Raw genomic sequence first — 27,186 nt, forward strand, 5'->3', positions numbered from 1 at the left:
GAAAGGAGGTCTGTACATCAGTATGCTCAGGAATAAAAACTCAAGCTACTGCTAAGTAGAAACCCATTTTCACAGCTAGATGGTGATCAGTTTAAGCAGTTCTTTGTTAGGTGTAAATGAATACCCCTCACCCTCTCCAAACCTGCGGTTCTCTTGAGTCAAGGCAGGCTGTTAGAAATATTATTCTTTGGTTTTCATCAAATTCCCACCCCACCCCTGGGGGTTCTGATTGGCTAGGTACAGAGTGGGAAGAGGCCCTGGATATTGGAAGAGGCCTTGGTGAGTCTACTGTGTCCCCAGATGAGGGCTCTGGTGTGAGTTTGGTGGGGGGTGGGGGTGGGGATAGACCTTTGATTTACATAACCGTTCCTCCATCCCAGCAGAAGTTATGGTTTCTAATCTATTCTGATAAAGCAAGGACCATCCCTTCACTAAGGCCAGTCACTCGATGATATATTGCTTTAGACATCCCAGCTCTCTGACTTTTAAAGCCAGACAGAAAGCCCAGATGAGTAGGGGCTCTCAGCCACCCTTGTACATGCCCAGGCCCTGCCCACTCCTGCTGGGGCCCTGACCCGTGGCGCCAAACCCTGGACCCCCTGCCATCCCAATTTCACATATACTGGTGGGTGATGCTGGAAACGCCAGTCCCCATTCTTGGCTCTGCCCCACCAAGTGGCCAAGCCCTGGCTGATCACTTACGGAGATGCTCAATGATGCTGTCGATGGTTGGCTTAAAAAGGGCATTCATGGCATCTGGACTCATCCTCAGCATCCCCTGCGAGGACCACTTGACAAAATCCACACTGTGGGGCGGGCAGAGAGAGAGTGAGAGTGTAGAAAGGATACCCAAGTCACGGGCCCTGGCAGAACAGCTGTCACGTCTGAGCGGGGAAGGGGGTCTGAACGTCTGAAGATCCCTTAGTAATACCCTAAACCACCAGGATCTAGACCCTTAGGAGCTTAAAAGCTAAGGCACAACCTCTTCCGTTTCTCTTTACTTTGGGCTCTGGCCAACCCTCTCCTGATACAGTGAAACCCAAAGTCTAATGCAAAAGACAGGGTGATAATTCATTCAACAAATATTTACTGAGCACCTACTCAGTGCTCAGTAACCCACAACAGAACCCACAACAGGTTCTGTTGTGGACTCTGGGGACAAAGCAGGAGCCCAACTTCCCTGCTTTCGTAAAGCTTAACTTTTTAGTGCATAATCATAGCTAACACATAGATAGCACTTTCCAGGTCCCAGGCATTGTGCTAAGCATGTATGAATTCATTTCACCCCCACAGCAACCCTTTTAAGTAAGTGGAATTATCATGCCCATGTTCCAGATGAAAAAACTAAGGACCAGAAAAGTTGAATCACTTTCCCAAGGTCACACAGCAAGCATGTAGGACTGGAACTCAGAGTTCACACCCCCTTCCTCCCTCCCATCAACATCTTCTACCCCCTAGACTGTCCTGAGCCAAATGTGAGCCCGACTCACTTGCTCTTTCTCAAGGCATGTTCCACGCTGTGTCCCCGGAACTTCTTGTAGTAGTCAATGAAGGAGAAGGGCAGGGTGATGTTCAGTGGGTTAGTTCGGTCTGGGGCAGCCGCCCTTTTTCGAGACTCAAATGCAATCATTAAGTCAACCCAGGCCGCAGGACGCTTAATTTTAAATTGCTCAATAAAATCCTCTCCGAATATCTTACACAGAAGCTTTTCGAATTCATAGTCTACTCCTAAAGATCCATAGGGTCCACCTAGGTCAAGAACAAAATGGGAGAGCACTCTGTTAAAAATAGAAACAGAATCCGAAGTCTGAGTAGCAGCCTACCCTGGGTTTTGCCAAAGACAGTAGCCCAAACGTGGGCCCACTTAGCCAGCAGACCACAGCTGTGTGTTTTTACTTACTCTTTAAAACCCTTAGGTTCTTCTTATTCCACATGGGAAAACTTTCCTATAAAAATCACTCGTCAACCATCGGTTTAAAATTATTTACATATTAAATAAAATCAATGCATTTAGCTAATTGGGAACATCGTGGTATTCCTGCCCAAGAAATCTAAGGACTGAGTCTGTGAAGCCAGCAGACCTCACCAAGTCCTTGTGATCTACTAATTACTCATCCTTTCCATCCCCACTAAGAGGACAAGCACGTTCTTTGGTTTTGGTGGTCTCATCCTGGGATCTCCATGGAAAACTTAGCCACAGCAACAAATCACAGGTGATGATCATGGCCAGGATCTGAAACAGGCTCACTTTAGGCCTGGACCCAAGTTATGGCAGTTTGTGTTTAAAGGCCATTTAATGGCATTTTGCTCTCTGGTCTCACACATCCATACTGCTCATAATCCCACGTGCTGATGGCATTGAAAGAATGAGATGCTGACAGAAATCAGAAATGAGTAAAACAGCTCAGGTATGAGAAAATTAGCCATTTTCCTCATTTTCTCAGGCTTACCTGTTGCTTTGTACAGTTCTTTAAGATGTCCCTCTGGTAACCGTATCTGATGGACTGTCAGGTCTACGGTGCCACCGCCACTGTCCACCACCACATACTTGTCACCTGGTACAAAACAGCCATCCTTTATACAGACCACTTGTCCACTGTGTCCTGGAACAATCTGGCAGGTGATGATGGGGTACCCAGCTAAGCTCCATCAACACCCATTAGTACAATGGTTTTGCTAATTAGGAGCACAGCGAGTTATTCATGACTAAAGAGAATGAGATAATGTCTGCCCAGAAATCCCAGTTAAGCATGGACTGTGAACACAGATGAATGAATCTTTACGACTAAAGCATTCATGTCACACGACACTGCATACCTGGCATGTACAAGTTGACAACTTCCTGCCAAGGTAACAGCACCATCAAATGACCTGCTGTTTATAACACAAGGCTTACCCTGGAACTGGTGAGTTCCAGCTCCTATTTTTGTTCTGAAGAGCCTATATGGTTTTAGAACATGCAAAATTACAGCTCCAAAAAGAGCTCTCCCTGGGCAAGCAGGTCTGTAAAACCGATTTGGAACATTTTCCAAAAGTGTAAAAAGAACAAATAGGAATGCATTTTTGCCAACACACACGCACACACACACACACCCCCACAAAATCCAGCAAGGGCAAAGGACATTCAAGGACACTACCTTCCTCCAGCTCGGACCAGATTTCTCCTATGACATTCTCCACCAGAAAGGTCCGACTCTGCCGATTACGTCGTGTGTGTTCCTTAGCTAGTGGCCAACACAAAGAAAATAACAACGGGTGAGAAAGCATGAAAGAGCCGCAGTCCCTGAAGTCAGTGGAGGTGAAAGAGCGTGGGAGGTTTGGGAACAGAACATTTGGAGATCTTGATCGGAATGATTACATAAATACAACATGGGGAATGACAAAGCCAGCTCTTCCACAGCAAGGAGCTATTTCCACCGGCCTCCATCTATTCATCTGCCTGGAGCTAGCCAGTGCCCTGCTGAAAAGCTCACCGTGGTGAGATTCCCTTCCTCCAGGAACAGTTTCAGGGGAATGGAAATAAAATAGGTCAGTTTCCTGGCTCTGCTGCCCTAGGGAGGAAGCTGTCTGCCAAATGGCCTGCAGTGCGCTTGGTTAAATAATTTCACATCAAGGAACTTGGTCTGATACATGGAATGCGGGGTATGTTTTCCTATCTGGGTCTGGGATAAACCGGCCTGGAGCCCTTTCCAGACTCAGTTGAAGTCGATATGCTCTTCCGCCACAAGGTGGCGCGGCTGAACCTAGCAAAGCCGGCGCCGCCTTTTTCCTGCACAATGCGGGACAACCTAAGGGTGGCTGGGGTACTCAGTGGCTGTGATGCCTTGCATGGGTATTTCATCTCCCGCTGGCTCCCGACAGCCCCGTGAGACGGACAGGGCCCAAATCATCGTCCTGTGCTCAGATGAGGAAACCAGGTCAGGGAGGTCAAGGGACTTGGCGTTCCCACGACTCTGTCTTGCAGCCTGATATGAACCCTCAGACGGTGGACCCCCTGCCTTTGAGACTTAACAATTTAGAGTGAAGTCTGAAAACGCTGAATAGGAATGTTAAGAGGAGGGAAAGATGCTGTGAGAGGGAGCCTGGGAAGCACCAGAGCACAGGCACGATGGGAATTGGGGCAAATCACTTAACCTTTCTCGGCTTCAGTTTCCTCATCCATAAAATGGGATGATACTACTTGGCCCAAGTTCCACGCAGGCTGAGCAGGGACTGGCCCCCTGGTTTGTTGTCAGCACCCACTGTGACACCAGGCACACAGTAGGTGATGAGGAAGGCAAAGCACCAAGTATGAGACAGTGAACTCAACAAATGACCCCCACCATGAACAGTTCAGAGCAATCCTGGTTTTACAGACAAAGGCTCTAATCCACCACTCTGTGCCCCACCAAATCTTTAGTCCCTCAGCCCTACAAATCTATCTGCTGCTTGTTATCCAATAAAGGACCCTTGACCCTCCAGCTTCCTTCAGCAAGGACCACAGTGTTCACAAGGCAGCATCTCCTCTGGGGATTAGAATGGCAAACATCAACATCGGGCCAGCCTTAAGCTCCTCAGGCCGTCCCTGATTAAAGAGCTCCGGCAGGCCTGGGTGGTGGGGGTCCCAGGACTCAGGGCTTCTCTCCTATGCCCAGCTCCAGATGAACTTACATTGAACACTTTGCAGTGGGGACTAACTTTCCAAAACAGCCTAGGTGGCCAAGAAAAGGCATGTGTAAAAAACGGCCAAGCGAGGCTAGTAAAACATGTTCTGAGCACTCAGAAAATTCTGTTTTTCAGGCAAATATGCCCAAGATTGTGAAAAATGTAGCCTTTACTAATGTTGTTAAGTCTTTTTGGAGTCAAATAATACCAACAGTAAACCCTGCAGTGCTGGGGACAGAGTCTATCAGGGAGGGGCATCAGAGGGCAGAGGATGGCCCGGGGTGGGAGCCATCCTGGGTACCCCCTGATTAAGCACTCTGCCAGGCCTTCCCACACAGCACTCTGTCCTTCTGGGAGGGAGGGTCTCACCAAAAAGCAAGGTTAAGATGGAACCCCTGCCTCACTGACCCTCTGAGGGGTGGTGGCCAACAACATGAGGATTTCAAAAACCAAAGACACCCCTCTGAGCACAGAAAACAACAGCAAATTCCACAAGGCACAGGACACAGACATGGAGCAGTGTGGGCATGATAGGATACATTAAAGGAAAGAGAAACAAAAACTCCTGAGCTCCTGGGAAAGGCAGGCATTCTAACGGTTCCTCCTATGTGAATGTTGTGCTTAAGAAGTGTCAAGGAGAGCTGTGCTCAATCAGCTAATTCTGGCATGAGCGGCTGTCTATGAACAATTGAGTAAGGATCAGTATATGAAATAGAGAGCCCAGTCAGACATTCCTCTTTTTTCCAATTAAAACAACGATCCTGAATATTTAAAACGTGAATGCATTGGGTTTAGTTAGCAGTGAGGCTAGCCTTGTGAGAAAAAGGCAACTCGAGCCCCGAGACTTGGAGAGAAGCCTGTTTCCGTTCGCTCTGGGTGAATCAGATCCAGGCGGCGAACACATGGCCCTGGCGGCTGAGGGGGCATGGCCCTGGAGGCTGAGGGGGCAGCAGCCTGCTGACAAGTGAACTTCTTGCCATTGTCTCATGGCTCAGGTTCACAGACTCCTCCATCCTAGGTTAAAAATGAAAAGCATGGCCGCTGGGGCAGAGTCACCTTGTAAAGAGGAAGAGAGCCCTGTCTGGATAGGAATGTGTGCCCGCCAAGGGTGAGCCTGGGGCCCAGTGTCCCAGGCAGTGCAGAAATAGCCTTCAAGCTGAGGAACAAGGAAAGCTCGGGACTAACCGGTGACAGTCCTCACTCACGTCATCCCTCTCCTCCTCCAGGACCTGGGCCTTCCAGGGCAGGGTGGAGGTGGGCTGCAGTGAGGGGGCGGGGCGGGGGGGGTGTTGCCCTTGAAGTCCTCACTTGGGCAGAGAGCTCAGAGCTGGGGTGCACAGTGCCATCCCCCACAGCTCCTCAGCATTCGTGTTCACCCACGTGGCTCTGACTGACCCAAGGTATCTGCAGACACCATGGCCCTGGACAGATCTAAAGAGCCCTACATTCCAGGGAAAACAGTTCTGAGGAGCAAGCTTCTGAGCAACTTGCATATAGGTCAATATCAGGTTTTTCCACAAATTGTCACAGAATTTTTGGCCAACCCAATATTGGAGAGAAAAAAGGCCCTTAAAATGCCCAACCTGGGTTTCCCTGGGCAGTGCTCCTTCCCACAGTTAAATGAGCGTCAACCCCTCAGGGAAAGTCCGCACTTTTCACCTCTAGCCTCAACTCTCACCAGGTTTATAGTTAAGATTCACAATGAGCACATCACATACAAAGTGGCCCTAATGAATGAGTCAGCAATAAATCAACAGTCTTAATGGAGGCATTAATAACAGGCCAGTGGAATTAGATTAAGAATCAGTTAATAGGAAAGACTTAAAAGCTGAGTAAAATGCATGGCCAAGAGCCACTCTTGGACTGCTCTCATGTTCTTGGGAGAGAAGGGTCCTCCCTCAGGCACTAGGGTGGGTGATGAACAAGGGTAACCACTGCTGAGTTTACAGTGTCCTTGGAGGGGCCAGGTTGGGGGAGGGAGGAGCTGAGCACAGAGGTACTTAACTCCAGCCTCCTCCAGAAGCATCTTGAGGTCTCCTGGCATCTTGAGGGCTCCTGACGGCCTTTGCAAACTCTGAGGCAGAGAAACATGCAGGGGGCCGAAGAGGGGACAGCGGGGAGGGGAGAGAGAGAGCAGGTACCCTGTGCAAACCCAGCTCCTACAGAGTCACTGGGGCTGTGCCCGTTGACCGCGGCCTTGCTGCTCAGATCAGTCATCTGGTGCAGCCGCAGCTTCCGGCAGTAGATGGAGGCTGCCTCGGGCTCCAGGGCAATGATGAGCTGCTCCGAGTTCTCTGGGGAGGCCAGGCCTGCCTGGAAGACAGAAGGCAAGGCTGGGACCCCTCTGAGGACACCCCCACCTTGGGTGTGAGCACCCCCAAGGAAGGGGCACTCATCCTCTGCTTGTTGGGGAAACTCCCTCCACAGGCCCCTGCAGAGCTTAAAATCAGGGGTGACTGGGTGCTGAACCCTAAGCCAGGTACCCAAACATCCCAGACTGGGCAAAGGAAAGAAAGTGAAAGTGAAGTCGCTCAGTTGTGTCCAACTCTTTGCGACCCCATGGACTGCAGCCAGCCAGGCTCCCCTGTCCATGGGATTTTCCAGGCAAGAGTACTGGAGTCGGTTGTCAACGTACAAGTATTCTTGGCAAGTGTCAGGCTTTGTGAGTCTCAAGGCCGCCTGCATGTTTGGCCCGCTTGGCCCACAGTTGAGAAGCCCAAAGGGGCAAAGGACTCAAAACTTAGAAAACCAACCCAGGATGGAAGGGCGATCATGGTCTGTTTCTGGCTCCAGAACTAAATGGTAGGACCGAGGCCTAGCAAACACCAATGGTCGGCGGCCTAGGAAACAGAAAGGCCATCGCCGGGCCTCAGCTGTGCGAGAATCTGCATCTGCTATGTGCGCATCCGACCTGTTATCTCCGGAGCACCGAGGGGGCTCCAGGAGAAAGCCCCTCACCCTCACCCTGGAATCCACAGAGTCCCCAGGTCGTAGATGTGGGGGAAAGCCCACTGGCCGTTATCCTGTGCAAAGCCCCTCTCCTGTTCACAGCAGATGTGCGTCTGCCCCGTGACGCCTGGCTGGCTCCAGCCACAACCCCTCCAGGCCTCTCGAAGGGCAGCCAGGGGACTTTGGGAACACCCCTCTGAGGCTGCACAGAGACACAGACCGGTTTGGCCTTGACCTGGAGCACAAGGTGTGCTTGCTTGTTGAAGCTGCCCGTGCGCATGGATGTCCTTGGTTGCCAACACAACGGGAAACTAAAACTAGCTCGTTCCGGCACCGCTGTGTTTGCTGTCTTTGCTGCCATTTCCCAGAGAACCCGGGATGGTCCCCGGGTGCAACATCCACTTTGGAGAAGGCCCCCAGTTCTCCCCAGGCCCCAGGAGAAGGCCCCCAGGCTCATCTTGTCAGCCAGGGTCTGCCTAACATCACACTCGTAAATGACCCATGGGGAAGAGCCAGCCTAGGGTCATGAGCAGAAGGGGCTTTGGAGGGTCAATTATTGGGCAAGGAAGGGAGGGGAGTTGAGGTTAGAAATTGCAGACACCTTTTATCCAACTCCTTCACTTTATGCAGAAAGAAACCAAGGCTTGGAGAGGTAGGGTCACCAAGTGTCCTGGGTTTCCTGGGACACTGATCTCTCAGTGCCCAAACTGGGACAGTCTTGGCTCCAGGGTATCCAACAGAAGTGAGAGCCAGTCCAGGCCCCACAGACTAGCTCTAGAACTGGTTCTGAGCCTCCTGCTCTTAGTAACTCCAGTTACTGAAGTGGGGCCCAGGCTTCCATGCTTTTACAGAACTCCTGGGTGCCCCTAACACTCCCCTCCTGAACTGGTTTGAAGGTGCGATCTCCACTCATTTAGCCTGGGGCAGGACTGCCTATACCTGCTGCCATCTGTTCTCCCGAATAACCGTATTATCACACATGAACCAATCAATTAGGTCTCAGATACCATCAGCCGGCAGGTGACAAAGTCTCTACTTTGCCAAAACTAAATGTCTGCCAAGGGCAGAACCCTTCTGGAAGACTGTCCTTTACAAAACCAGATGGAACCACACATGGCTTCACCCTCCACCGGGAACCTGCCTCCTTCCTGCCTCAGTTGAGCCCAACCACACAAGCAGGATGTTGCCCATCGGCCGGGCCCCCAGGTTGAAGAGGCCAGGTCTGCCCTGAGCTTACACGGGTCAGTGGGTGATTGACGCAGGTGTGTGCCAAGATTCTGGTCCAAGGGATTAAAGTGCCCCCTCCCCCAGCCTCACTTTCTCGCAGGATCTCATCAGACATCCTCAGTAAAAAGGCAGCCGAGGGTTAAAGTGCCTGATGAAAGATGCCACGGGTTACCCACGGCAAGTGCTGCCAGGAACAGGGGAACCTCTGAACCTTTCTCCCCAGGATCCCAGAAGAAAAACTCCAGAGTGACAGCAGGAGGAGCCCTGTCTACAGCACAGTGCTCGTGGCCTGGTTCTTCCATCCTCATAAAGCCAAGACCCTTCTAGACCAGGAGCTCACAGGCCTGGCTCCCACCACGTGGACTGAGGAAGAAGGAAAGATGAAGAACAACAGCAGGCCCAGGATACACAAGTCTCTCCTGCAAAGCTCAGGATGGGAGGAGGCTGCAGAGGGCAGAGCAGAGGGCGCCCGGGACTCGGTGTGAAGGAGGAAAGGCACGTTCCTGTCTCTCGGCCCCGTCAGCCGGCCAGGAGGTGCCCACATGGCTGGTGAGAATAGCTGGGTCCAGGGCCTGTCTGGGGCAATGGGGACTGCAGGGGACAAAGGAGCAGAGAAGACAGACATCTTCATTCCTCTCCAGGCCTTCCCGGAAATTCTGAATAGGCTAACTTACATGTGAAACATCCATGGAAAATCACATCAAGTCCAGAGGAGTGAAGGGTCTTGAGTAGAATGATACAATTCAAGGGCGTCCGAGAGTCCCTTGGTGTTTGACTGAGATCACCTCCCACCGGGATGCTCCCACATCCTGAAGATGTGAAAGACTAGCAGACTGATCCGAATCTGCCCCCAAAGAGCCGGGGCTGCACCCCTCGGGGGACCATTCATCTGTCCCTCCCCAGCTGGACTGGGCTCAGCTCCACAGCAAAAGCTTTGACCCATTTCTGTGAGGAGTTCCCCACGGTACCCGGGTGAAGATGCAGATGGAAGCGGAGGTGAAGAGGACCCCAAACCAGAGGGGAGGGAAAGGCAAGTTTGGGGGTAGGGGGTGGCCTGGCAGTGTCTGGGAGGCCCAGGACCAAGTAACCACACTCCTCTCCTTGAAAGAGCCCCTGTCCCCGCTCCCCAGCAAGACCGAGGTGCCATGTCCCCACCAGCCAATGCTCAGGGAGGCCACAGGCAGAGCGGAGAGAGAAGCCAGAGAAGACAGCTGTCTCTACACAGATTCCATCTCCCGGGGAGGCTTCTCGGAGCTGCCAGGAGACTCAGAAAAGGAGGAAATGCAGATATCTCCGCCAGCCTCTTGCAAACCCAGATGTCTTTCTCTCTGAGCAGGATGCTGTGCCCTGAAATGCAAGCTTAGTTTGTCTATAAAACCACTCCCTGTCCTCAGCAGAAGTCCCCTGGCCTAGGGGCTACAAGAGACCCCGGGGGTCTTTGCCTGGGATCAGTTCAGGGTCAGCCAGGACGGAACAGCTCACTCTCTGCTTCCATAACCCTACCCCTGGAGCTGGTATCCCATGGCCACAGTTCTGTTCAGCGTGAGCTCTCCCTCTGCTCAGCAGCCCCCCCCCCCCGGCCCAGCACGTGGCATGTTCTGCCTCCCACCGTTGATCCGTGCAGACCTGTCTAACTTCTCCTGCAAGAAGGGGTGTTTTCTAAGGGCAGCTGTCAGGTCTTCTGGCCCTAAAGCATACAGTAGGTGCTGAGAGGGCAGCTGCCTGATGAATGAATCGCCCATCCCTCCAGCTAGGCTTTCTGCGATCCTCGGGCCCCTCTCAAGTGAGCTTTGCAGGCATGATCTGAGGATTCTACAGTCAGAAAGCCTCTGAACCAAGAGCAGTCTCCTCCATCTGACTCTCCACATCTGGGCCAGCAACAGCTCTGTCGTAGTATTAGTTTTTAGAGCTCGGTTTCCTGGTCACAAGCTCCACTGGAGGGGCGGCGGGGTGAGAAAACCACACTCCAGGGAGGCCAAGGACGAGGGCGGTTACCACCCAGACCTCTCTGCTCCCCGGCCCTGCAGTCAGCCAGGAGAATCTGCCAAGGGGCTGTGTCCACAGCTGCGTAAAAGGCCCAGCCTAGTTGAGTGTTTGGCTGGCCTGGCATCGATCGACTTGCAAAGAGCTGCAGCCGCAGGGCTTCTGAGTGTCACGGGGTTGGGTTTCTTTCTTGATGTGATTATCTTTCACTGCTTGTTCAGAAAGGGAGGCAAATGCAAGCTCTGTGTTAGATGAGATCATGATGGGTATGGCAATATAATTTATTTAACAGGTGTCTGGAACCTATGAGAGTTACACATTTTAAGCAAAATTCATCTAGAAATACCCTACACTACTTCCTATGCATGATTCATGCAGGACACAGTGGAACTGTCTCCTATTCTAGCTCTTTTCTGAGGGCCTCAGAAGAGGCATCAGCTGTTCTTTCTGCTGCCATCTTTCCAGTGAATGCTCTTAAAGGGTCTAAAGCTGCCCCAAGAAGGTGGATCACAAAAGATGGAGCTTTAACCCACTTCTTCAGCAATCACTTGACACAAGAGGGGTTTGGGGGGATTCACAGATGAAGCTGCCTCCATGTCAAGTGCTGGGCAGTCCTCACTGGCCGTGAATCACAGACCTTCAAGTTTAGGCCCCAGGCCCACTGCCCTTGCAGGCCTGCTTCTCCCCAGGATTGCTTCTGTCTCTCTCTTCATCCAGGCCTCTTCCTCCTCCACCAGGCTGATGGGAGGTTGACATTCAGCCACGTGACAGTGCCATGAACTTGCACCCAGGAGCCTGGAAGGAGGGGCTCCATTTGCCACATGTACGCAGGGTGGGCTGACCAGTTTCCCAGCTGCCCTGATGGAAAACCATCCTGCTCTCCCTGCCTGTTCATCTGCGTGAAGCCAGGCTGGTGGGCCGTGCTTCTGGTGGAAGGGCTGCTGGGAAGGCTCAGGTCTCAGAAGCTGGCTGGGCCAGGAATTGTCCTTTGTGCTCAGGTTCTTTATGTGTCAGATTTCTTCAGAGAAAGAGAACCAGTAGAATGTTTGTATATATAGAAAGGGGTTTATTATAAGGAGTTGGCTCACATGATTGTGGAGACTGACAAATCCTAAGACTTCAGTCGGCAAGCTGGAGGCCCCGGAGGGCAGACAGTATAATTCCCTTGCCAGCAGGCTCAAGACCAAGCAAGAGTCCAGTTTGAGGCCAAAAGCAGGGGAAACAATGTCCCAATTTGAAGGCAGGCAGGAGGAATACCCTCTTACTCTATCTAGGAAGGTTCAGCCTTTTGTTCAAAATCAGGCCTTCCAACTGATTCGATGAGACCCACCCACCTTAGAGAGGGCAATCTGGTCTATTTAGTCAATCAATGTAAAATGTTAATCTCATCCAGAAACACCCTCATGGCAATACTTGGAATGATATTTGACCAAATATTTGGATACCCTGAAGCCCAGTCAAGCTGACACATAAGAAGATTAACAGCCACCATTCTCACTCTGTATAATAAATGGGAGGTGAGGAAGGAAGAGTTGGAGAAATGCTAACTTGGGAGAGAAGCAAACTCCATTCACTTTGTCCTGAAGACTCTTCCAGAAGATAGGCTAAAGAGGGTGCCCCTAACATGCTACAGACCCCTTCCCAGAAGTACAAATGGCTTCAATGAGCCACTTGGATGTGAGCAATTTGAGAGCAGGGCCCCTGTCCCATGACCTGAGCACCTATTGCATCCTGGAAAAGCAGGCTGCTAGCACAGGCTTGTTTAATGAATAAATGAAACAGTGAACAAAGAATGAATGAACAATTGGTCCCTGCCATCTTCAAATCCATCCAGTGACTGTAAACTGAACACAAGTATCAACAAGAGCCCCAAATTAAGCTGCACAAACAGTGCCCTGGACAAACGTTACCCGGTAAGGAGAGGACAGATCCATTGGCAGGGCATCTCCTGGCCTCAGGAAGCAAATCCTCCCATCCCTTCCATCCATGCTTGTCACCTGGGCCCTGCCCAGGAACTGCTGGCCCTCCCACTGCCCGAGGTGCCAAAGCCCAAAGGACACCCCATCCACCCCAGCCTGGCTTCCCCCTTGGCCTCCTCAGTGTAAGGGGTCTTTCCCTACACTCCCCAGCTACCCACCCAGAGAGGCATCCTTTAAAGAGCTGGCCCAGGACTTCACAGCCCTGACGAATCTACCAGTCTCTGCACCTCTTACTTTTTCAGGCTAAAAATAAGAACTGTCCCGTTTCCAGGTCACATGTTTGTTGCTGAAGTCTTCCTGAGGGCTGGAAAATGAAAAAAGTCCAAACGATGAATCTTGAGGATCCTTCCTGGGAAAACTCAGGCCCCTGGATAGTGTGTCTCAGCAGACACCTGGGTCCCCGGGTCCCGTCTCTGGATCCTTGGACTCTGCCTGAGGGCTGACACCTAGGAAGAGCTCCCTGATGCCCAGGGCTCCCGTGGGCAGTGAAACTGCACTTGAATCTCTTCCTTTTTAAAGAAGTTGTCTGTTTCTGGAACTTCTACCCGCTTTCCTCGTCCCTATAAAAACAAATCTATTTTTGGCAGATGCATAGACTGAACCAGATTCTCACGCTGAACAGAGGAAAGGGAGAGCAGAGGAGACAGGCTGGGGCAGTGGAGGGAAGGAGTGGAACAGGGGTGGGGTAAGGAGGGGACACTGTCCTTCCCTGAACTGGAGTAAAGCCCCAGGCATGGAGGACAATTTAAGGTGCGCCCAGGCCCATCTGACTGGTGCTCAGTGTGTGTGTGTGTTAGTCGCTCAGTCGTGTCCGACTCTTTCGGACCCCATGGACTATAGCCTACCAGGCTCCTCTGTCTATGGGATTTTCCAGGCAAGAATACTAGAGTGGGTTGCCATTTCCTTCTCCAGGAGATCTTCCTGACCCAGGATTTGAACCCAGGTCTCCCACATTGTAGGCAGACGCTTTACTGTCTGAGCCATCAGGGAAGTCCATGTGATTTTCCAGGCAAGCATACTGGAGTAGGTTGCCATTTCCTTCTCCAGGGTTAGTGCTCAGGGTGGATTCAGTTGAGGTTTTTGAAAGGAAAGGTCCATCCTTTCCTTTGAGTCTGTGGCCACACACTCAGCATTAGAGGTGTGTCTCCTGGGAAGGGCAGCTAACTCCAGGAAGCATGGCAGAGGACATGGGTGATGTTCCCCAGCCTGTTCAGGTGGAAGGTTCTGGAAGCTGACTCCCAGGGTGAGCACTCATTTATTAACCCAGGGGACTAAGCACAAAAGGATCCCACTCTGTCCCGGGATCATAATAGCAGGTCAGTATGGCTGGCCACTCCCACCATGAAGTCAGCCCCTCATGGGAGCCCCTCCGTGGCACAAGTTGTCTGCAAGTGTGAGGGGTGGAGGCCACGAGGGTTAGGGTTAGGGTTGTGGCCCCAGTGATGCCCTCCAGCACCCATGAAGGATGGGCTGGCCATTGGTGCTGCTGGTGCTCCTACTGCCCAAGGTGCCGAAGCCCAGAGGACACCACACCCCCGCCCCAGAGCCTGGCATCCCCCTTGACCTCCTCACTGTAAGGGGCTTCTCCCTACACTCCCCCGCTACCTACTCAGAGAGGCAGCCCTTGACCTCAGAGAGACAGGCCTTGACAACAAGACCTGGAAATGAATAAAGCCAGAAAGAAAACCAATGCCAGCCCCTCCCCTTGTCCATCAGACCCCTTATCCTTGCCAGGGAGGAAGCTGATGAATGAGAAGGCTCCTGACCTCCTGGCTGTGGGCGACCTCTCGCTGCCTCCTGAGGAGGCCTCTGAATGCTGGGGGACAGCTGAGTGGGGTGACGGCCAGCACCATGTACATCTTGGGCCCCCACCTGCACCCAGCCCTGTGCTCACCTGGTAGGCAGCTTGTCTCATGAACTGCTTGGCTGGCTGCTTCCAGATGGCAGGCACTGTGATGACCCATCTGACATCAGAGTTCTCGAACTCCGAACCGGCCTGGTCGCTCAGCTCCTGAAGCCAGAGAAAATACAACAGGTCAAGTGGGCAGAACTGGTCCTCCTGCGGCTTTGTCGAAAATCCAGGTTTCTTGGCCACAAACTTTTGGGGCATCTATTCTGCAGCCCCCTGAACCTAACCAGCATCAGGAACAAGAATCCGTTGTCTGAATTTTCAGCAAACAGAGAGCTAACCAGCTCCTTCATTCACTGGATGTGGCAGCAGGTGGAGGTGGGCAGATCTGAGGCCTTTGGTCGCTTTCTAGTCCTGTGATGTAGGGCAAGTGACCACCTCTCAGGCCTCAGCTTCCTTATCTGCACAATGGGGATAAGAGTAAGCTCATAGCATTGTTGGGAGGATTGATCGTTTTCTCAGAGCTCCACTTCCTGACAGCTCCCTCTGCCATGTCAGTCTGTTAAGCTCCTTCCATACCTCATCTCCATGAACCCACTTGAGAACCCTGTCTGGAACAGGAAGGCACGGCCCCTTCTCTACAGATGGCAAACTAAGGCCTAGATGTGCTCAGCATCTCTGTGATGACTGACCAGCTAGAAAGGAGCAGAGCCAAACTCTGCACCCAGACCCGGGTCTGTGTTGACGCTAAAGGCCAAGAAAGGTCTTAACCAAATTGTTACTTTTGGTCTCGGATCTGAACAGTGCCTGGCCCACAGGAATGTTTAGCAGCTGGTGGCATTTGTTATCAGACTTGTCACTTACTCACCTTACTGCAAGCCCAGCACATCAGGGGGGTTTTCCTGGCAGGCTGGGAAGGGTATGAGCAACATGACCTAGCAAGAATGGTGCTGCCCTTGACTTTCAGTTAATGTAAAACCTATCTACACACAGAAACAGGCTCACAGACACAGAGATCAGACTCGTGGTTGACAAGGGCAAGAGGGAGAGGACGAGGGATGGACTGGGAGTTTAAGGGTGGTAGATGCAAACTATTACATTTAGAATGGATAAACAATAAGGTCCTGCTGCACTGCACACAGGACTATGTCCAGTCTCCTGGGATAAACCATAATGGAAAAGAATATATTTTTTTAATGTATAGATGTGTATAACTTTGCTGTACAGCAGAAATTGGCATAACATTGCAAATCAACTATACTTAAAAATAAAAAAATCAGTGAGACCCACCTGGATAAACAGGATGGGTAGAAGCATCAGAGGTCTCAACCAGGCCCATGAAGACAAAAGAAGACCTCTGATCAATGCTCACGCCACCTGCCCCTCCCCTCCTGCTCCCACATTCCCCAGACAAATCTGAACTCAAACCCGGTGCTGGCGTTTTAGTCACCAAGTCATGTCCGACTCTTGCGACCTCAAGGACTGTAGCCCTCCAGGCTCCTCTGTCCATGGGGTTTCTCAAGCAAAAATACTGGAGTGGGTTGCCATTTCCTTCTCCAGGGGATCTTCCTGACCCAGGGATTGACCCATGTCTCCAGCTTGGCTGGCAGATTCTTCACCACTGAGCTACCTCAGAAATATATATATACATATATATGTATATATATCTACATATGTATTTAGATATATATATACACTTCAAATTCTTTTCCATTATAGGTTATTATAAGATGCTGAATAAAATTCCCTGTGTTATATATAGGTCCTGTTTTTTTCCATTTTATACATAGTAGTGTCTGTTAAGGGCTTCCTTCGTGGCTCAGCTGGTAAAGAATCCGCCTGCAATGCAGGATACCCTAGTTTGATTCCTGGGACAGGAAGATCCCCTGGAAAAGGGTTAGGTTACCCACTCCAGTATTCTTGGGCGTCCCTGGTGGCTCAGATAGTAAAGAATCCCCCTGCAATATGGGAGACTTGAGTTTGATCCCTGGATTGGGAAGATCCCCTGGAGGAGGGCATGGCAACCCACTCTGGTATTCTTGCCTGGAGAATCCCCATGGACAGAGGGGCCTGGTGGGCTACAGTCCACAGGGTTGCAAAGAGTCAGACATGACTGAGCGACTAAGCACAGCACAGCACAGTGTCTATTAATCCCAAACTCCTAATTTATCCCTCCCCAACCCTTTCCCCTTTGGTAACCATAAGTATGTTTTCTATGTCGTGGATCTACTTCTGTTTTATAGAGAAGCTCATTTGTATCATTTTGTAGATTCTACACATATGTGATATATGATATTTGTCTTTGATTTACTTCACTAGTACAACAATCTCTAGGTCCGTCCATGTTGCTGCAAATGACATTATTTCATTCTTTTTAATGGCTGAGTAATATTCCATTTTTATTTGTACCACATCTTCTTTACCCATTCATCTAGTCAATGGACATTTAGGTTACTTCCATGTCTTTGTTACTGTATAATAAATAATGCTCCTATGAACCTTGGGGTGCATGTATCTTTTTAAATTTGCATGTATACTTTCATCTTTTCTGGATATATGTCCAGTAGGATTGCTAGTAAAACAGTCATTTTCTGTTTGTGTCCTTTTTTGTGTTTATTTTTTTGATCATGTTTTATTTCCTTGAGGGCTTCCCTGGTGGCTCAGCTGGTAAAGAATCCACCTGCAGTGTAGAAGACCTGGGTTTGATCCCTGAGTTGGGAAGATTCCCTAGAGAAGGGAATGGCTGCCCACTCCAGTATTCTGGCCTGGAGAATTCCATGGACTGTATAGTCCATGGGGTCGCAAAGAGTCAGACATGACAGTGACTTTCACTTTCTGACAGGAGGTCAAGATGGCAATCTTGGACTGCAAGGAGATCAAACCAATCAATCCTCAAGGAAATCAGTCCTGAATATTCATTGGAAGAACTGATGCTAAAGCTCCAATACTTTGGCCACCTGATGTGAAGAACTGACTCCTTGGAAAGGACACTGATTCTGGGAAAGATTGAAGGTAGGAGAACTGGATGACAGAGGATGAAACAGTTGGATGGCATCACCAACTCGATGGACATGAGTTTGAGTAAGCTCCAGGAGTTGGTGATGGACAGGGAAGCCTGGTTTGCTGCAGTCCATGGGGTTGCAAAGAGTCGGATACGACTGAGTGACTGAATTGAACTGAACTGATTTCTCTGTAGGTCTGCATTGGGCTGTAAAAGTAGGTGAGACTGTAATGGGTTGAGAGGGATGCTAAGGGTGCCGCCTATATTAACCATCCAGCCTATTTTAAACTCTTTAAACAGGAAAAGGCTCAAAGATGAATGACAGGCTTTCCTAGCCATATGGAAAGTTGTCTGGTTGGGCTGTTTGCTCACCAGAGGGTGGAGACCAGCTTGGAAGGGAAGGAAGCTGGCACTGACTGAACATTTCCTGTCATGGCACTTTCACCGACTGTCCCTCGTGAACAACAAGACCACTCCAGGGATGTGATTTCTGAGAAAATCTACTCGAGCTTATTCAGGTCCAACATGCAGCAGTCCACTACTCTGAATCCACGTGCCCCTTGAACACCAGCCAGCCTCTTGTGAAGGACCCAGTTCCTATACATCTCCTTAGACTTTTCTTCACAATGTGTTCCCTGCTGGGAGAAAGTTCCTGAAGGCTCTGGCTGAGCCGACAGGTACACAACCACCCCCCATTCACCCATATTGTGCCTGATGACTTATGTCCCCTCCCATCCCTCCCTCCCCTGAAAGACGGACTGCTCAGGCCTGTCCTCACGTCATGGCCAACCTGAAACACACTCCAAAGTCACAGACTTTCTCAAGTCCTACATTTTCCCTGAGTTCCCGTGGCTCCTCGTCTTAATCTGAAGACACCCTGCCCCCACCGGCCTCCTTTCATGCCTGCATCTTCCTCTGGGCACTCAGTCAGTCCCTCTGGAATTCCTTTCTTCAGGCCCACAGAGGGCCACCTCCTCCCCTGCTTTGAGGCCTTCTTGGACCCCAGGCGGCTCCCTTTCATTGCAGCCATGAAATTAAAAGATGCTGGCTCCTTGAAAGAAAAGTTATGACCAACCTAGACAACATATTAAAAAGCAGAGACATTACTTTGCCAACAAAGGTCTGTCTAGTCAAAGTTAATGGTTTTTCCAGTAGTCAGGTATACATATGAGTTGGACTATAAAGAAAGCTGAGCGCTGAAGAAATGGTGCTTTTGAAATGTGGTGTTGGAGAAGACTGAGAGTCCCTTGGACTGCAAGGAGATCCAACCAGTGCATCCTAAAGGAAATCAGTCCTGAATATTTATTGGAAGGACTGATGCTGAAGCTGAAACTCCAATACTTTGGCCACCTGATGCGAAGAGCTGACTCACTGGAAAAGACCCTGATGCTGGGAAAGATTGAAGGCAGGAGGAGAAGGGGACAACAGAGGATGAGATGGTTGGATGGCATCAGCGACTCGATGGACATGAGTTTGAGTAAACTCTGGGAGCTGGAGGTGGACAGGGAGGCCTGGTGTGCTGCAGTCCATGGGGTCGAAAAGAGTTGCACATGACTGAGCGACTGAACTGAACTGGACCCATGGCAGCTCCCTTTCCATGGGTCCCCACTGGCCTCCCTGCTCCTGCCTCTGACTGGTGGCCACCTGCTTCCCAGTGAACCCACCTCTGTCTCCCTCCCACTCCCTTCCCTAGAGTCCTCTCCCCACCCCCTCTGATAGAAGGAAACACTCCCTCCGTCCATTACATCCTGTTTATCTCCTTGGTTTCCAGGTTCCTCAGATGAGCCCGCAGGTGGTCTGTCAGCCTCGCCCTCAGCCCTCAGGCCTGTGTCAGGGTCTGAGAGAGCTGCCAACAAGTCACTCTTCTTCCCCTGCAGGCCCTGAGGACCATGGCGGTCTCCCCTCCTCTAACACTGCCCTCGAGGCCACTCACCCTGAGAGAAGTCCCGTGAGGGTTCCCCACGGCCCAGGAAGAATTCCTTCTGCTGGCAGTTGAGACTCTGCACAATCTCATCCCCCGCTCACTGTTCCCGCTCTCTCTGCAGCCTTGCCCTTCGCCTGCTCCAAACTGCCTGCTCCCCGCAGCGGTTGGCTATGTTTTCTTTCCCCTGAGCTGTTCATGGGCCGTTCCACCAGGTGAAACACCTGCCCTGCCAGCTGCTGCGTGTCAGAAGCCCCCAACCCCTCTCCACCGGGGGGATTCCCTGCTACTGTTGTTGGGTAGAATCTCTGCCTTCACTGAATTCCCGACACTCACCAATTGACTGCATACTCCATTGCAGTTTGTTTCCACACAATCAGAACTCAGACAGGACCTGGCCCACACGAAGTACTCAAAACAAAAGGTACTTGAATGGATGAAAGCAGTATTACGTTCTCACTTCTGCTAGCCCTATTTCTGGGAGAAGGCAATGGCATCCCACTCCAGTACTCTTGCCTGGAAAATCCCATGGACAGGGGAGCCTAGTAGGCTGCAGTCCACAGGGTCGCTAAGAGTCGGACACGACTGAGCGACTTCACTTTCACTTTTCACTTTCATGCATTGGAGGAGGAAATGGCAACCCACTCCAGTGTTCTTGCCTGGAGAATCCCAGGGACGGGGGGGCCTGGTGGGCTGCCGTCTATGGAGTCGCACAGAGTCGGACACGACTGAAGCGACTTAGCAGCAGCAGCAGCCCTATTTCTGAACTTCTGAAGTGATGCTAGTGGTAAATAACCTGCCAATGCAGGACACTTAAGAGATGCAGGTTTGTTCCCTGGGTTTGGAAGATCCCCTGGAGAAGGGCATGGAAATCCACTCCAGCATTTTTGCCTGAAGAATCCCATGGACAGAGGAGCCTGGCTGGATACGGTCCATAAGGCTGGGGACACAACTGAAGCGACTTAGCATGCACGTATGCAGTCCTATTTCTAGAATTCTATTCTATTTCAAGAATTCACTAAATTTCTTCTGTTTGTTTTGTTATTTTAGTCACTAGGCCGTGTCTGACTCTTTTGCCACCACATGCTCCTCTGTCCATGGGATTCTTCATGAAAGAATACTGGAATGGGTTGCCATTTCCTTCTCCAGGGGATCTTCCCGACTGAGGTATCGAACTCACATCTCCTACTTTAGCAGGTGGATTCTTTACCACTGAACCACCCAGGAAGCCCCAAATTTCTTCTAGTGATCCCATAATACCAAATGCTTCTGAGGTTCCCAGTTCTTTTGAGACAGAGCTCAGTACAAGGCTCTTTAATCCCCTGATCTACACCCACTCGTCACCATGCCCACGGGAAGGGACTCTGAGCAGACCACTATATTCCCCTGGGAAACTAGCCGTTTTCTTCATTCTGAGCCATCACTGAACAAACCTTTGTGAAGGGCCAACCAAAGGGGGCTTATTCACCGGGTCAGCTTCTTCCATGGGGTCTGGGGTGCGAGCCATGGAGAGAGACAGCAGCATTTGCCAAGTGTTTACTCCTTCCTGAGCCCCATGGGAGGCATTGAACATTCAATCTTTCACTTATTATCAAACGACCCCCAGGGAAGTTGCCCGCCTCCCTCTTCACGTTAGGTACGTGGGTATCAGAGAAGTTGAGCAGCTTGCCCAGGATCACACAGTTGCGACGTGGGTCTCCTATCTTTCTTTCTTTTGTTTGTTTTACTGAGATATAATTCACATGCCATAAAACTCACCTTTAAAGTGTACAGCTCAGTGGGTGTTAGTATATTCACAAGGTGGTGTGACATTCCCACTGTCTAACCTCATTATCCCCCAAGGAAACCCATAACCCTGGCAGTCACTCCTCACTCCCACACCCCCCCCGCCTCTGGCAATCACTCATCTACTTTCTGTCTCCAGGGATTTGCCTCTTTGGGACATTTCCTACAAATGGAATCCTACACTCAGTGGCCTTTTGTATCTGGCTTCTTTCACTTCGCATCATGTTGTCAAGGTTCATCTGCGTCACGGCATACATCAGTACTTCATTCCTCTTTAAGGCTGAATAATATTCCAGTGTATGGGTGGATCCCATTTAGTTACCCATTCATCCACGGATGGACATGTCGGTTGTTTCTGCCTTTTTGGTTATTATGAACAGTGCTGCTATGAACATTCATGCACAGGTTTTTATGTGAATATATGTTTTCTTTTCTCTGGTACGCACCTAGGGTTGGAACCTCCAGCTCACTCTGTGTTTAACCTTTTTTTTTTAGTTAGTTAGTGTTCGGCTGTGCTGGGTCTTCGTTGCTGCATGGTTTTCTTGCTCCTTGCAGTGAGCAGGGGCTACTCTCGTGGTGTGTGGGCTTCTCACTGCGGTGGCCTCTCCTGTTGTGGATCATGGGCTCTAGGATGTGTGGGCTTCAGTAGTTTCAGCTCTCAGGCTCTAGCGCACAGGCTCAATAGCTGTGACACACGGGTTTTAGTTGCTCTGCGGCATGTGGAATCTTCCCGGACCAGGGATCGAACCCCCGTCTCCTGCACTGGCAGGCAGATTCTTTACCACTGAGCCACTAGGGAAGGCCCTGTGTTCAACCTTCTGAGGAACTGCCAGGCTGTTCTCCACAGCAGTTGCCCCATGTTCCCTCCCCACCAGCAGCGCACATGGGTGCATCCTGCTTTCTGAATATGAAGCCCACATTATCTCCCCAGAAACTGTCTAGCAGGCAGGTGCCCCTCCACAGTACCGGCTCTGGGATGTGCCTACCTTCAGTGCTTGTTCCTTAAAGTACTGCAGGGCGTAAGCAAAGATTTCAAGGGCTTTGACTTGCTTGCCATTTGCTGCTGTCAGGTCTGTATCCATGGTGAGGTCCTGGAGGGGAGAATGAAGTGAGATAGGAAGAAGAAAGCCTCCCTTCTGGCTTTAGGCACTGCCAGTCAGAGACCCAGGAATCCCAGTGAACCATGTTTGTGTTTCCCGCCGACTAGGATGGCATGCCCCCAGGACAGGGCTGGCAGCATCGCCCCCTTACTGTGTAGAAGGCCCTGGCTGCGCCCCCCCCCCAATCCCATCTCCACTGCTGCCCTCCCTCCCTCTTTTCTTCCCTCTTCTGGACCCTCTGGGAGCAGAGGTCTTCAGGCAGCAACAGAGCTGGGGAAGAAAGAAAAGGCAGCAGCCGCCACTCCCGATGCAATTTACATACTATTTCCACACATGGACACACATGGTCACCCTTGGGAACCCTCCTAATCGAGGCCTAGATAATTATGCCAACTCGCTGATGTGCATATCACTAAACAGGCATGAAGCTTTCACTACCCGATGAGCTGCCAACCAAGTCACAAAAATAGACGGGCTCCTATTTTAAGGCTTGTGCTGTCTAATCCACTGGGAGCCCAGCATCACTGCCTTCTTGCCCTGCCAGAAGGCACAGCAGCTGCTGCATGTGATCCTCGGGTGGAAGATGCTCCGTGAGATGCCAGATGGACTGAGGTCATTAAAAAATGATGAAAATAGACCCCAGGGGGTGGGAATGGGCAGAGCAAATATCAGGAGGAAGACCCTAAGTCTCCTGGAACCAGCAGACTTATCACCACTGGGGGAAAAAAATCAGTGTGGCCTCTGGATTGATCCAGGTTGGAGTAATTAGCCTTTGCCTTTGGAGCGTGAAGGAGTATCAAGTGCTAAACTGGCCTTGTGGGACCTGCCTGTCATCTCAATCCATCTGCACAAGCTCACTACTCCAACACCTGGGGTTAAGCAAAGACACCCCAGCTTTGGGGTGGTGGCTCCCAGGCCGCTTCCAGCCACCAGGAAGACATGAATTGAAAAATTGAAACTGAAGAAATTCTGGGCTTCCACTTGCAGGAGACTGCTATAAGGCACAGAATCCCATCAGGTGAAACAGGAAGGATGCTTTTCGAGCAGATGTTGGTCTGCTTGAGAGAGAGACCACCACGTGGATGAGCACAGAGCCCTGGAAGGCCGGGTGCTGGCTGCAGGATCTCCCCAGTAACATCTGTTTTGTCATCTGCAAACCCTTAACAGTAGACAGATAAAAGCGATACTAATAGAAGGCAGCAATTGACTTTAACTTGCTAAGGACTGGCATGGTTCTAAGGGCTTTGTGTATTTTGATTCCTTTAATCCTTACAACATCCCGATAAGAAAAGCACAAGTAGTGTCTCCATTTCACAGATAAGGTAAAGCAAGGCAGGAGAGGCTCAGTGACTTGGATCAAGTATCGCAAAGGTGGCAGAGGCGGGATTTAAACCCAGACCATCTGGCTTCAGGGTCTGTGGTCCTAAACACTATCGCATCCTGCATCTCTAAGTGTGCATATTAAGGAAAATTTAAGGGATAAGCTGCTTAAACTGAAAAAATTCTTTCCTATGGACCAACATTTTGATGAAGCTCAGGGGAGGGTCCTAATCGACTTGGCCATCTCACTGAACCCTGGAAAGTAGGGAGCAAAACTGCCTCAGGCACTGAACCTCCAATTACTGGGGGGAGGCTTGATTTCCTGAGCCACTCCTTCCCCACACAGAGGGTTAAATGAGCTAGCTGTTTTGTTACTTCCAAACTGTTTCATTAATAGCCACTACCCTGAGCCCCCCAAAAGGCCTCCCAGCCCCCAAGTCCTTCCTTCAGGACCCCTTGATTTCCCATAATCCAGCAACTGAAGGGGGATCTCCCAGAACAGCAGGGCCCCCCCAGCCCCCCTATGCCTGTGCTCCATCCAGCCAGTGTCTCTCTGACGGGTCGATTTCCAAAGCAAACACGTTGCTAAATATTCTGAATATCTCCTTGTCCATGTGTGCATCTGAAAATGTACCATGTGGTCCAAAGTGTGACATGCTCCAGGCTATTTCTAAAATCAGGTGAGTGGACATTCATTTCTGCTCAGGAGAAACCTGAGGGCCTCCAGGGGTCAGGGAAGGCTGGAGGAACCTCGGCTCTCGGGCACTTGGGGCCCGGGAGAGGCTGGCTCACCCCAGTTGTGTGCAGCTTCATCTTGAACTTCTCCAGGTACAGCCACTGCTTGGCCTCGTTGGGGTCCAGGTCATGGTAAAAGTCCCTGGCGGCATACCCGAAACTGTGGAACTTCCTCTCTGGCGTCAACAGGATCGTGGTCGGAGTCTTCTGGTTGGACACCCCAGGGTCGCCTCCCTCCCATCGCCTGCGGCCAAAGAAAGGAAGAGGTTTTGGGCCTTCTTGCACGGATGTAAGCACCTGTTGTGTGCAAGGCTGGTACAGATGTGGGTGCTCACAGTGGCTGCTACAGGTGCCCTCATTTTAGCTGGCTGAGTGGTGCCCAGAGACACAATTTGAGTTAAGCAAAACGAAAGGGACAAGGGCCAGGTTCTTGCTCAGTAACAAAGTCTGTTTTATCCTTGCACTCAGAGTTTACTGAGCAGCTACTTTGTGCCAGACGCTGGTGACACAGAGCTAAAACATTCATATTTCTGCCTTCAAATAACTCACAACGTAGTAGGTAACTGTGCCTGTGTGTGTTTGGTGTGCATTTTGGCTTTTTAATCTGCAAACACTCAATAGCAGATGGATCCTCTTTGAAACAGGCAGGGGAGAAACACACACATAAATACCTGCCTCATCAGATGGAGAGGAAGGGTCTGGAGAGACAGCCCAGAGCAGTCAAAGGAGGCAGAGACATGGGGGCCTTGGAAAGAATGCAGGGTTCAGGGGAGACTTGAAGGATGGACAGACAGCCAGATGTGGAAAGAGGGACGGACTGCAGGCTACTCAGAGAGGGGCAAGCACAGGGCATGTATGGGGAATGCCATGTGACTGTGTGGGTTGGAGAAAGCGTGCAAATGAGGAGAGTGATTGTGCTCAGGTGGGGAAAACGAGACTGGAAAGGTGGTGAGGACCCTGAAGAGTGAGAGCTTTAATCAGTGAGTAATAGGGAGCTACTAAAGGTTTTAGAGCAGGGGCAGACAGAATCAGAGCTGTTGTTGACTCAAAGCAAACTGGACTAAAGGGAGGGAGACTGGAAGCCAGGAGGCTGAGAACAGAGCTCGGGTCTCAAGGTGAGGGAGCTCGTACAAGGATAGAGAGCCCTGGGAAGAGAGAGAGGGGATGATGGGGAGGAACCATCCAGAAGGAGAACCAAGCCAAATGGCCTCACTGGTGAGCAGATGCCAGGGCGCCCCACAGGTTTCAAGTTGGGGAGTCTGGAGGAGAGAGTGCCCCTCACAAATGCCAGCAGTCCCGGCCAAGAAGTAGGCAGGAGGAAACATGGAGAGCTTTATTTGAAAGTGCTGGCATTGAACTCCCAGGAGGGGCTTGAAGGTGCAAGCCAGGACGAGATCCAGGCAAGAAACAGACCCGGGCACCCCCATCCTGGGTGACAGTCACAGTGGCAGGTGGATGAGAGTGCTGATCGGAATGGCTCTCATCAGAACAGCTCTGGTGGAGGGAGGGGACCATACCCTGCATGTCTGTGTGCTAAAGAGGAGCCAGAAGCCAGGAGGGGTGAGTACAGACTGGAAGATGCAATGGGATTAGATCCGGGAACTGATGGGAAGTGTGATGGAGCAAGCAGCGGGTAGGTGAGCCTCAGAAGAGCTTCCATCCTCACAGACAGAAAGAAGGAGAAAAGTAAAGAGAGTGGAGAAGACAGGTGACTGGATGCTTCTCCCTTCTTTGGGGCCACAGCAGCGAAGCCCTGGCTGCCAGAAGGACAGGATGCTGTCTCCTCTACCAGGTCCTGGCTCAGCAGGTGGCTCCAGTCCTGCCACGCGACCCCTACAAGCAGCCTCTGGGGGAGACAGTGCACTAGGGGAAGAGCATCTTTCTCCCCAGCCTGCCCTCTGGGGGAGGTGGCCGCTCTCCTGGCTGGGCTCACACCTGCCACCGCCATCACAGTCCGGACGGAGAGCCAGCCTCTCCCTAGACCTGCCACGCAGATGGGGTTGGAGTCATCCCTGGCCAGTTTCCCAGTCAAGCCCCATCCACCCAGGGAGCCAAGTCCCCATGGTGACCCTGCTGAGAGGCAGAGATGATCACTGTCCCAGGCCGACACTGGGGCCTGGACCAGGGATGCGTTCCACACACAACCTTTCAGAAATAGGTTTTCCAGGACTATGAACACTGACATTTCCAGTAGGTAATGAAATTCCAGAGTTTTTGCCCTTCAAATGTTCAATTCTTCATTCCTATTTAAATACAAAAAATTAAACTTTCTCATTCACAATTCTGTCAGTCTGGATCAAGGTGATATTAATATGTTCTGACTGAAATAAAATTCAGGTAGAACCTTCCTCCAAAACCTCTACAATTACTAAGATAACAGCCCTAGAGACCCTGAACTCTGTGAAGGCTTTGTAAGAATTCCTCCCTAGCAAGTTCAAAGTTATTTCTGCTCCTTTCTCTTTTGTCAATTTTCACTGTATGACTCTCCCTTTAGAGATAAATTTCTTAAAACAACAATACAGCCGATAAATGTTGATTCTAGTTTATGGGGGCTTCCCTGGTGGCTCAGATGGTAAAGAATCTGCCTGCAGCGCAGGTTTGATGCCTGGGTCGGGAAGATCCCCTGGAGAAGGGAATGGCAACCCACTCCAGTATTCTTGTTTGATCCCTGGGTCGGGAAGATCCCCTGGAGA

General features: G+C 50.9%; 1 protein-coding gene across 1 annotated transcript in view; it reads right to left on the reverse strand.

The window, feature by feature from the left end:
• The window catches only part of HSPA12A (heat shock protein family A (Hsp70) member 12A), a 77,926-nt gene that overhangs the window by 4,641 nt on the left and 46,099 nt on the right, over nt 1-27,186 (reverse strand). Inside the window, exons 4-11 of the mRNA XM_055559938.1 lie at nt 24,551-24,737; nt 22,325-22,429; nt 14,677-14,793; nt 6,786-6,957; nt 3,138-3,224; nt 2,451-2,555; nt 1,491-1,749; nt 703-806 (exon numbers count right to left, since the gene is read on the reverse strand). Of these exons, the coding sequence (XP_055415913.1) occupies nt 703-806; nt 1,491-1,749; nt 2,451-2,555; nt 3,138-3,224; nt 6,786-6,957; nt 14,677-14,793; nt 22,325-22,429; nt 24,551-24,737 (1,136 nt within the window). The remainder of the gene's footprint in view (nt 1-702; nt 807-1,490; nt 1,750-2,450; nt 2,556-3,137; nt 3,225-6,785; nt 6,958-14,676; nt 14,794-22,324; nt 22,430-24,550; nt 24,738-27,186) is intronic.

Source organism: Bubalus kerabau, chromosome 22 (assembly GCF_029407905.1).
Source record: "Bubalus kerabau isolate K-KA32 ecotype Philippines breed swamp buffalo chromosome 22, PCC_UOA_SB_1v2, whole genome shotgun sequence".
In the NCBI taxonomy this organism is placed as follows: domain Eukaryota; kingdom Metazoa; phylum Chordata; class Mammalia; order Artiodactyla; family Bovidae; genus Bubalus; species Bubalus kerabau.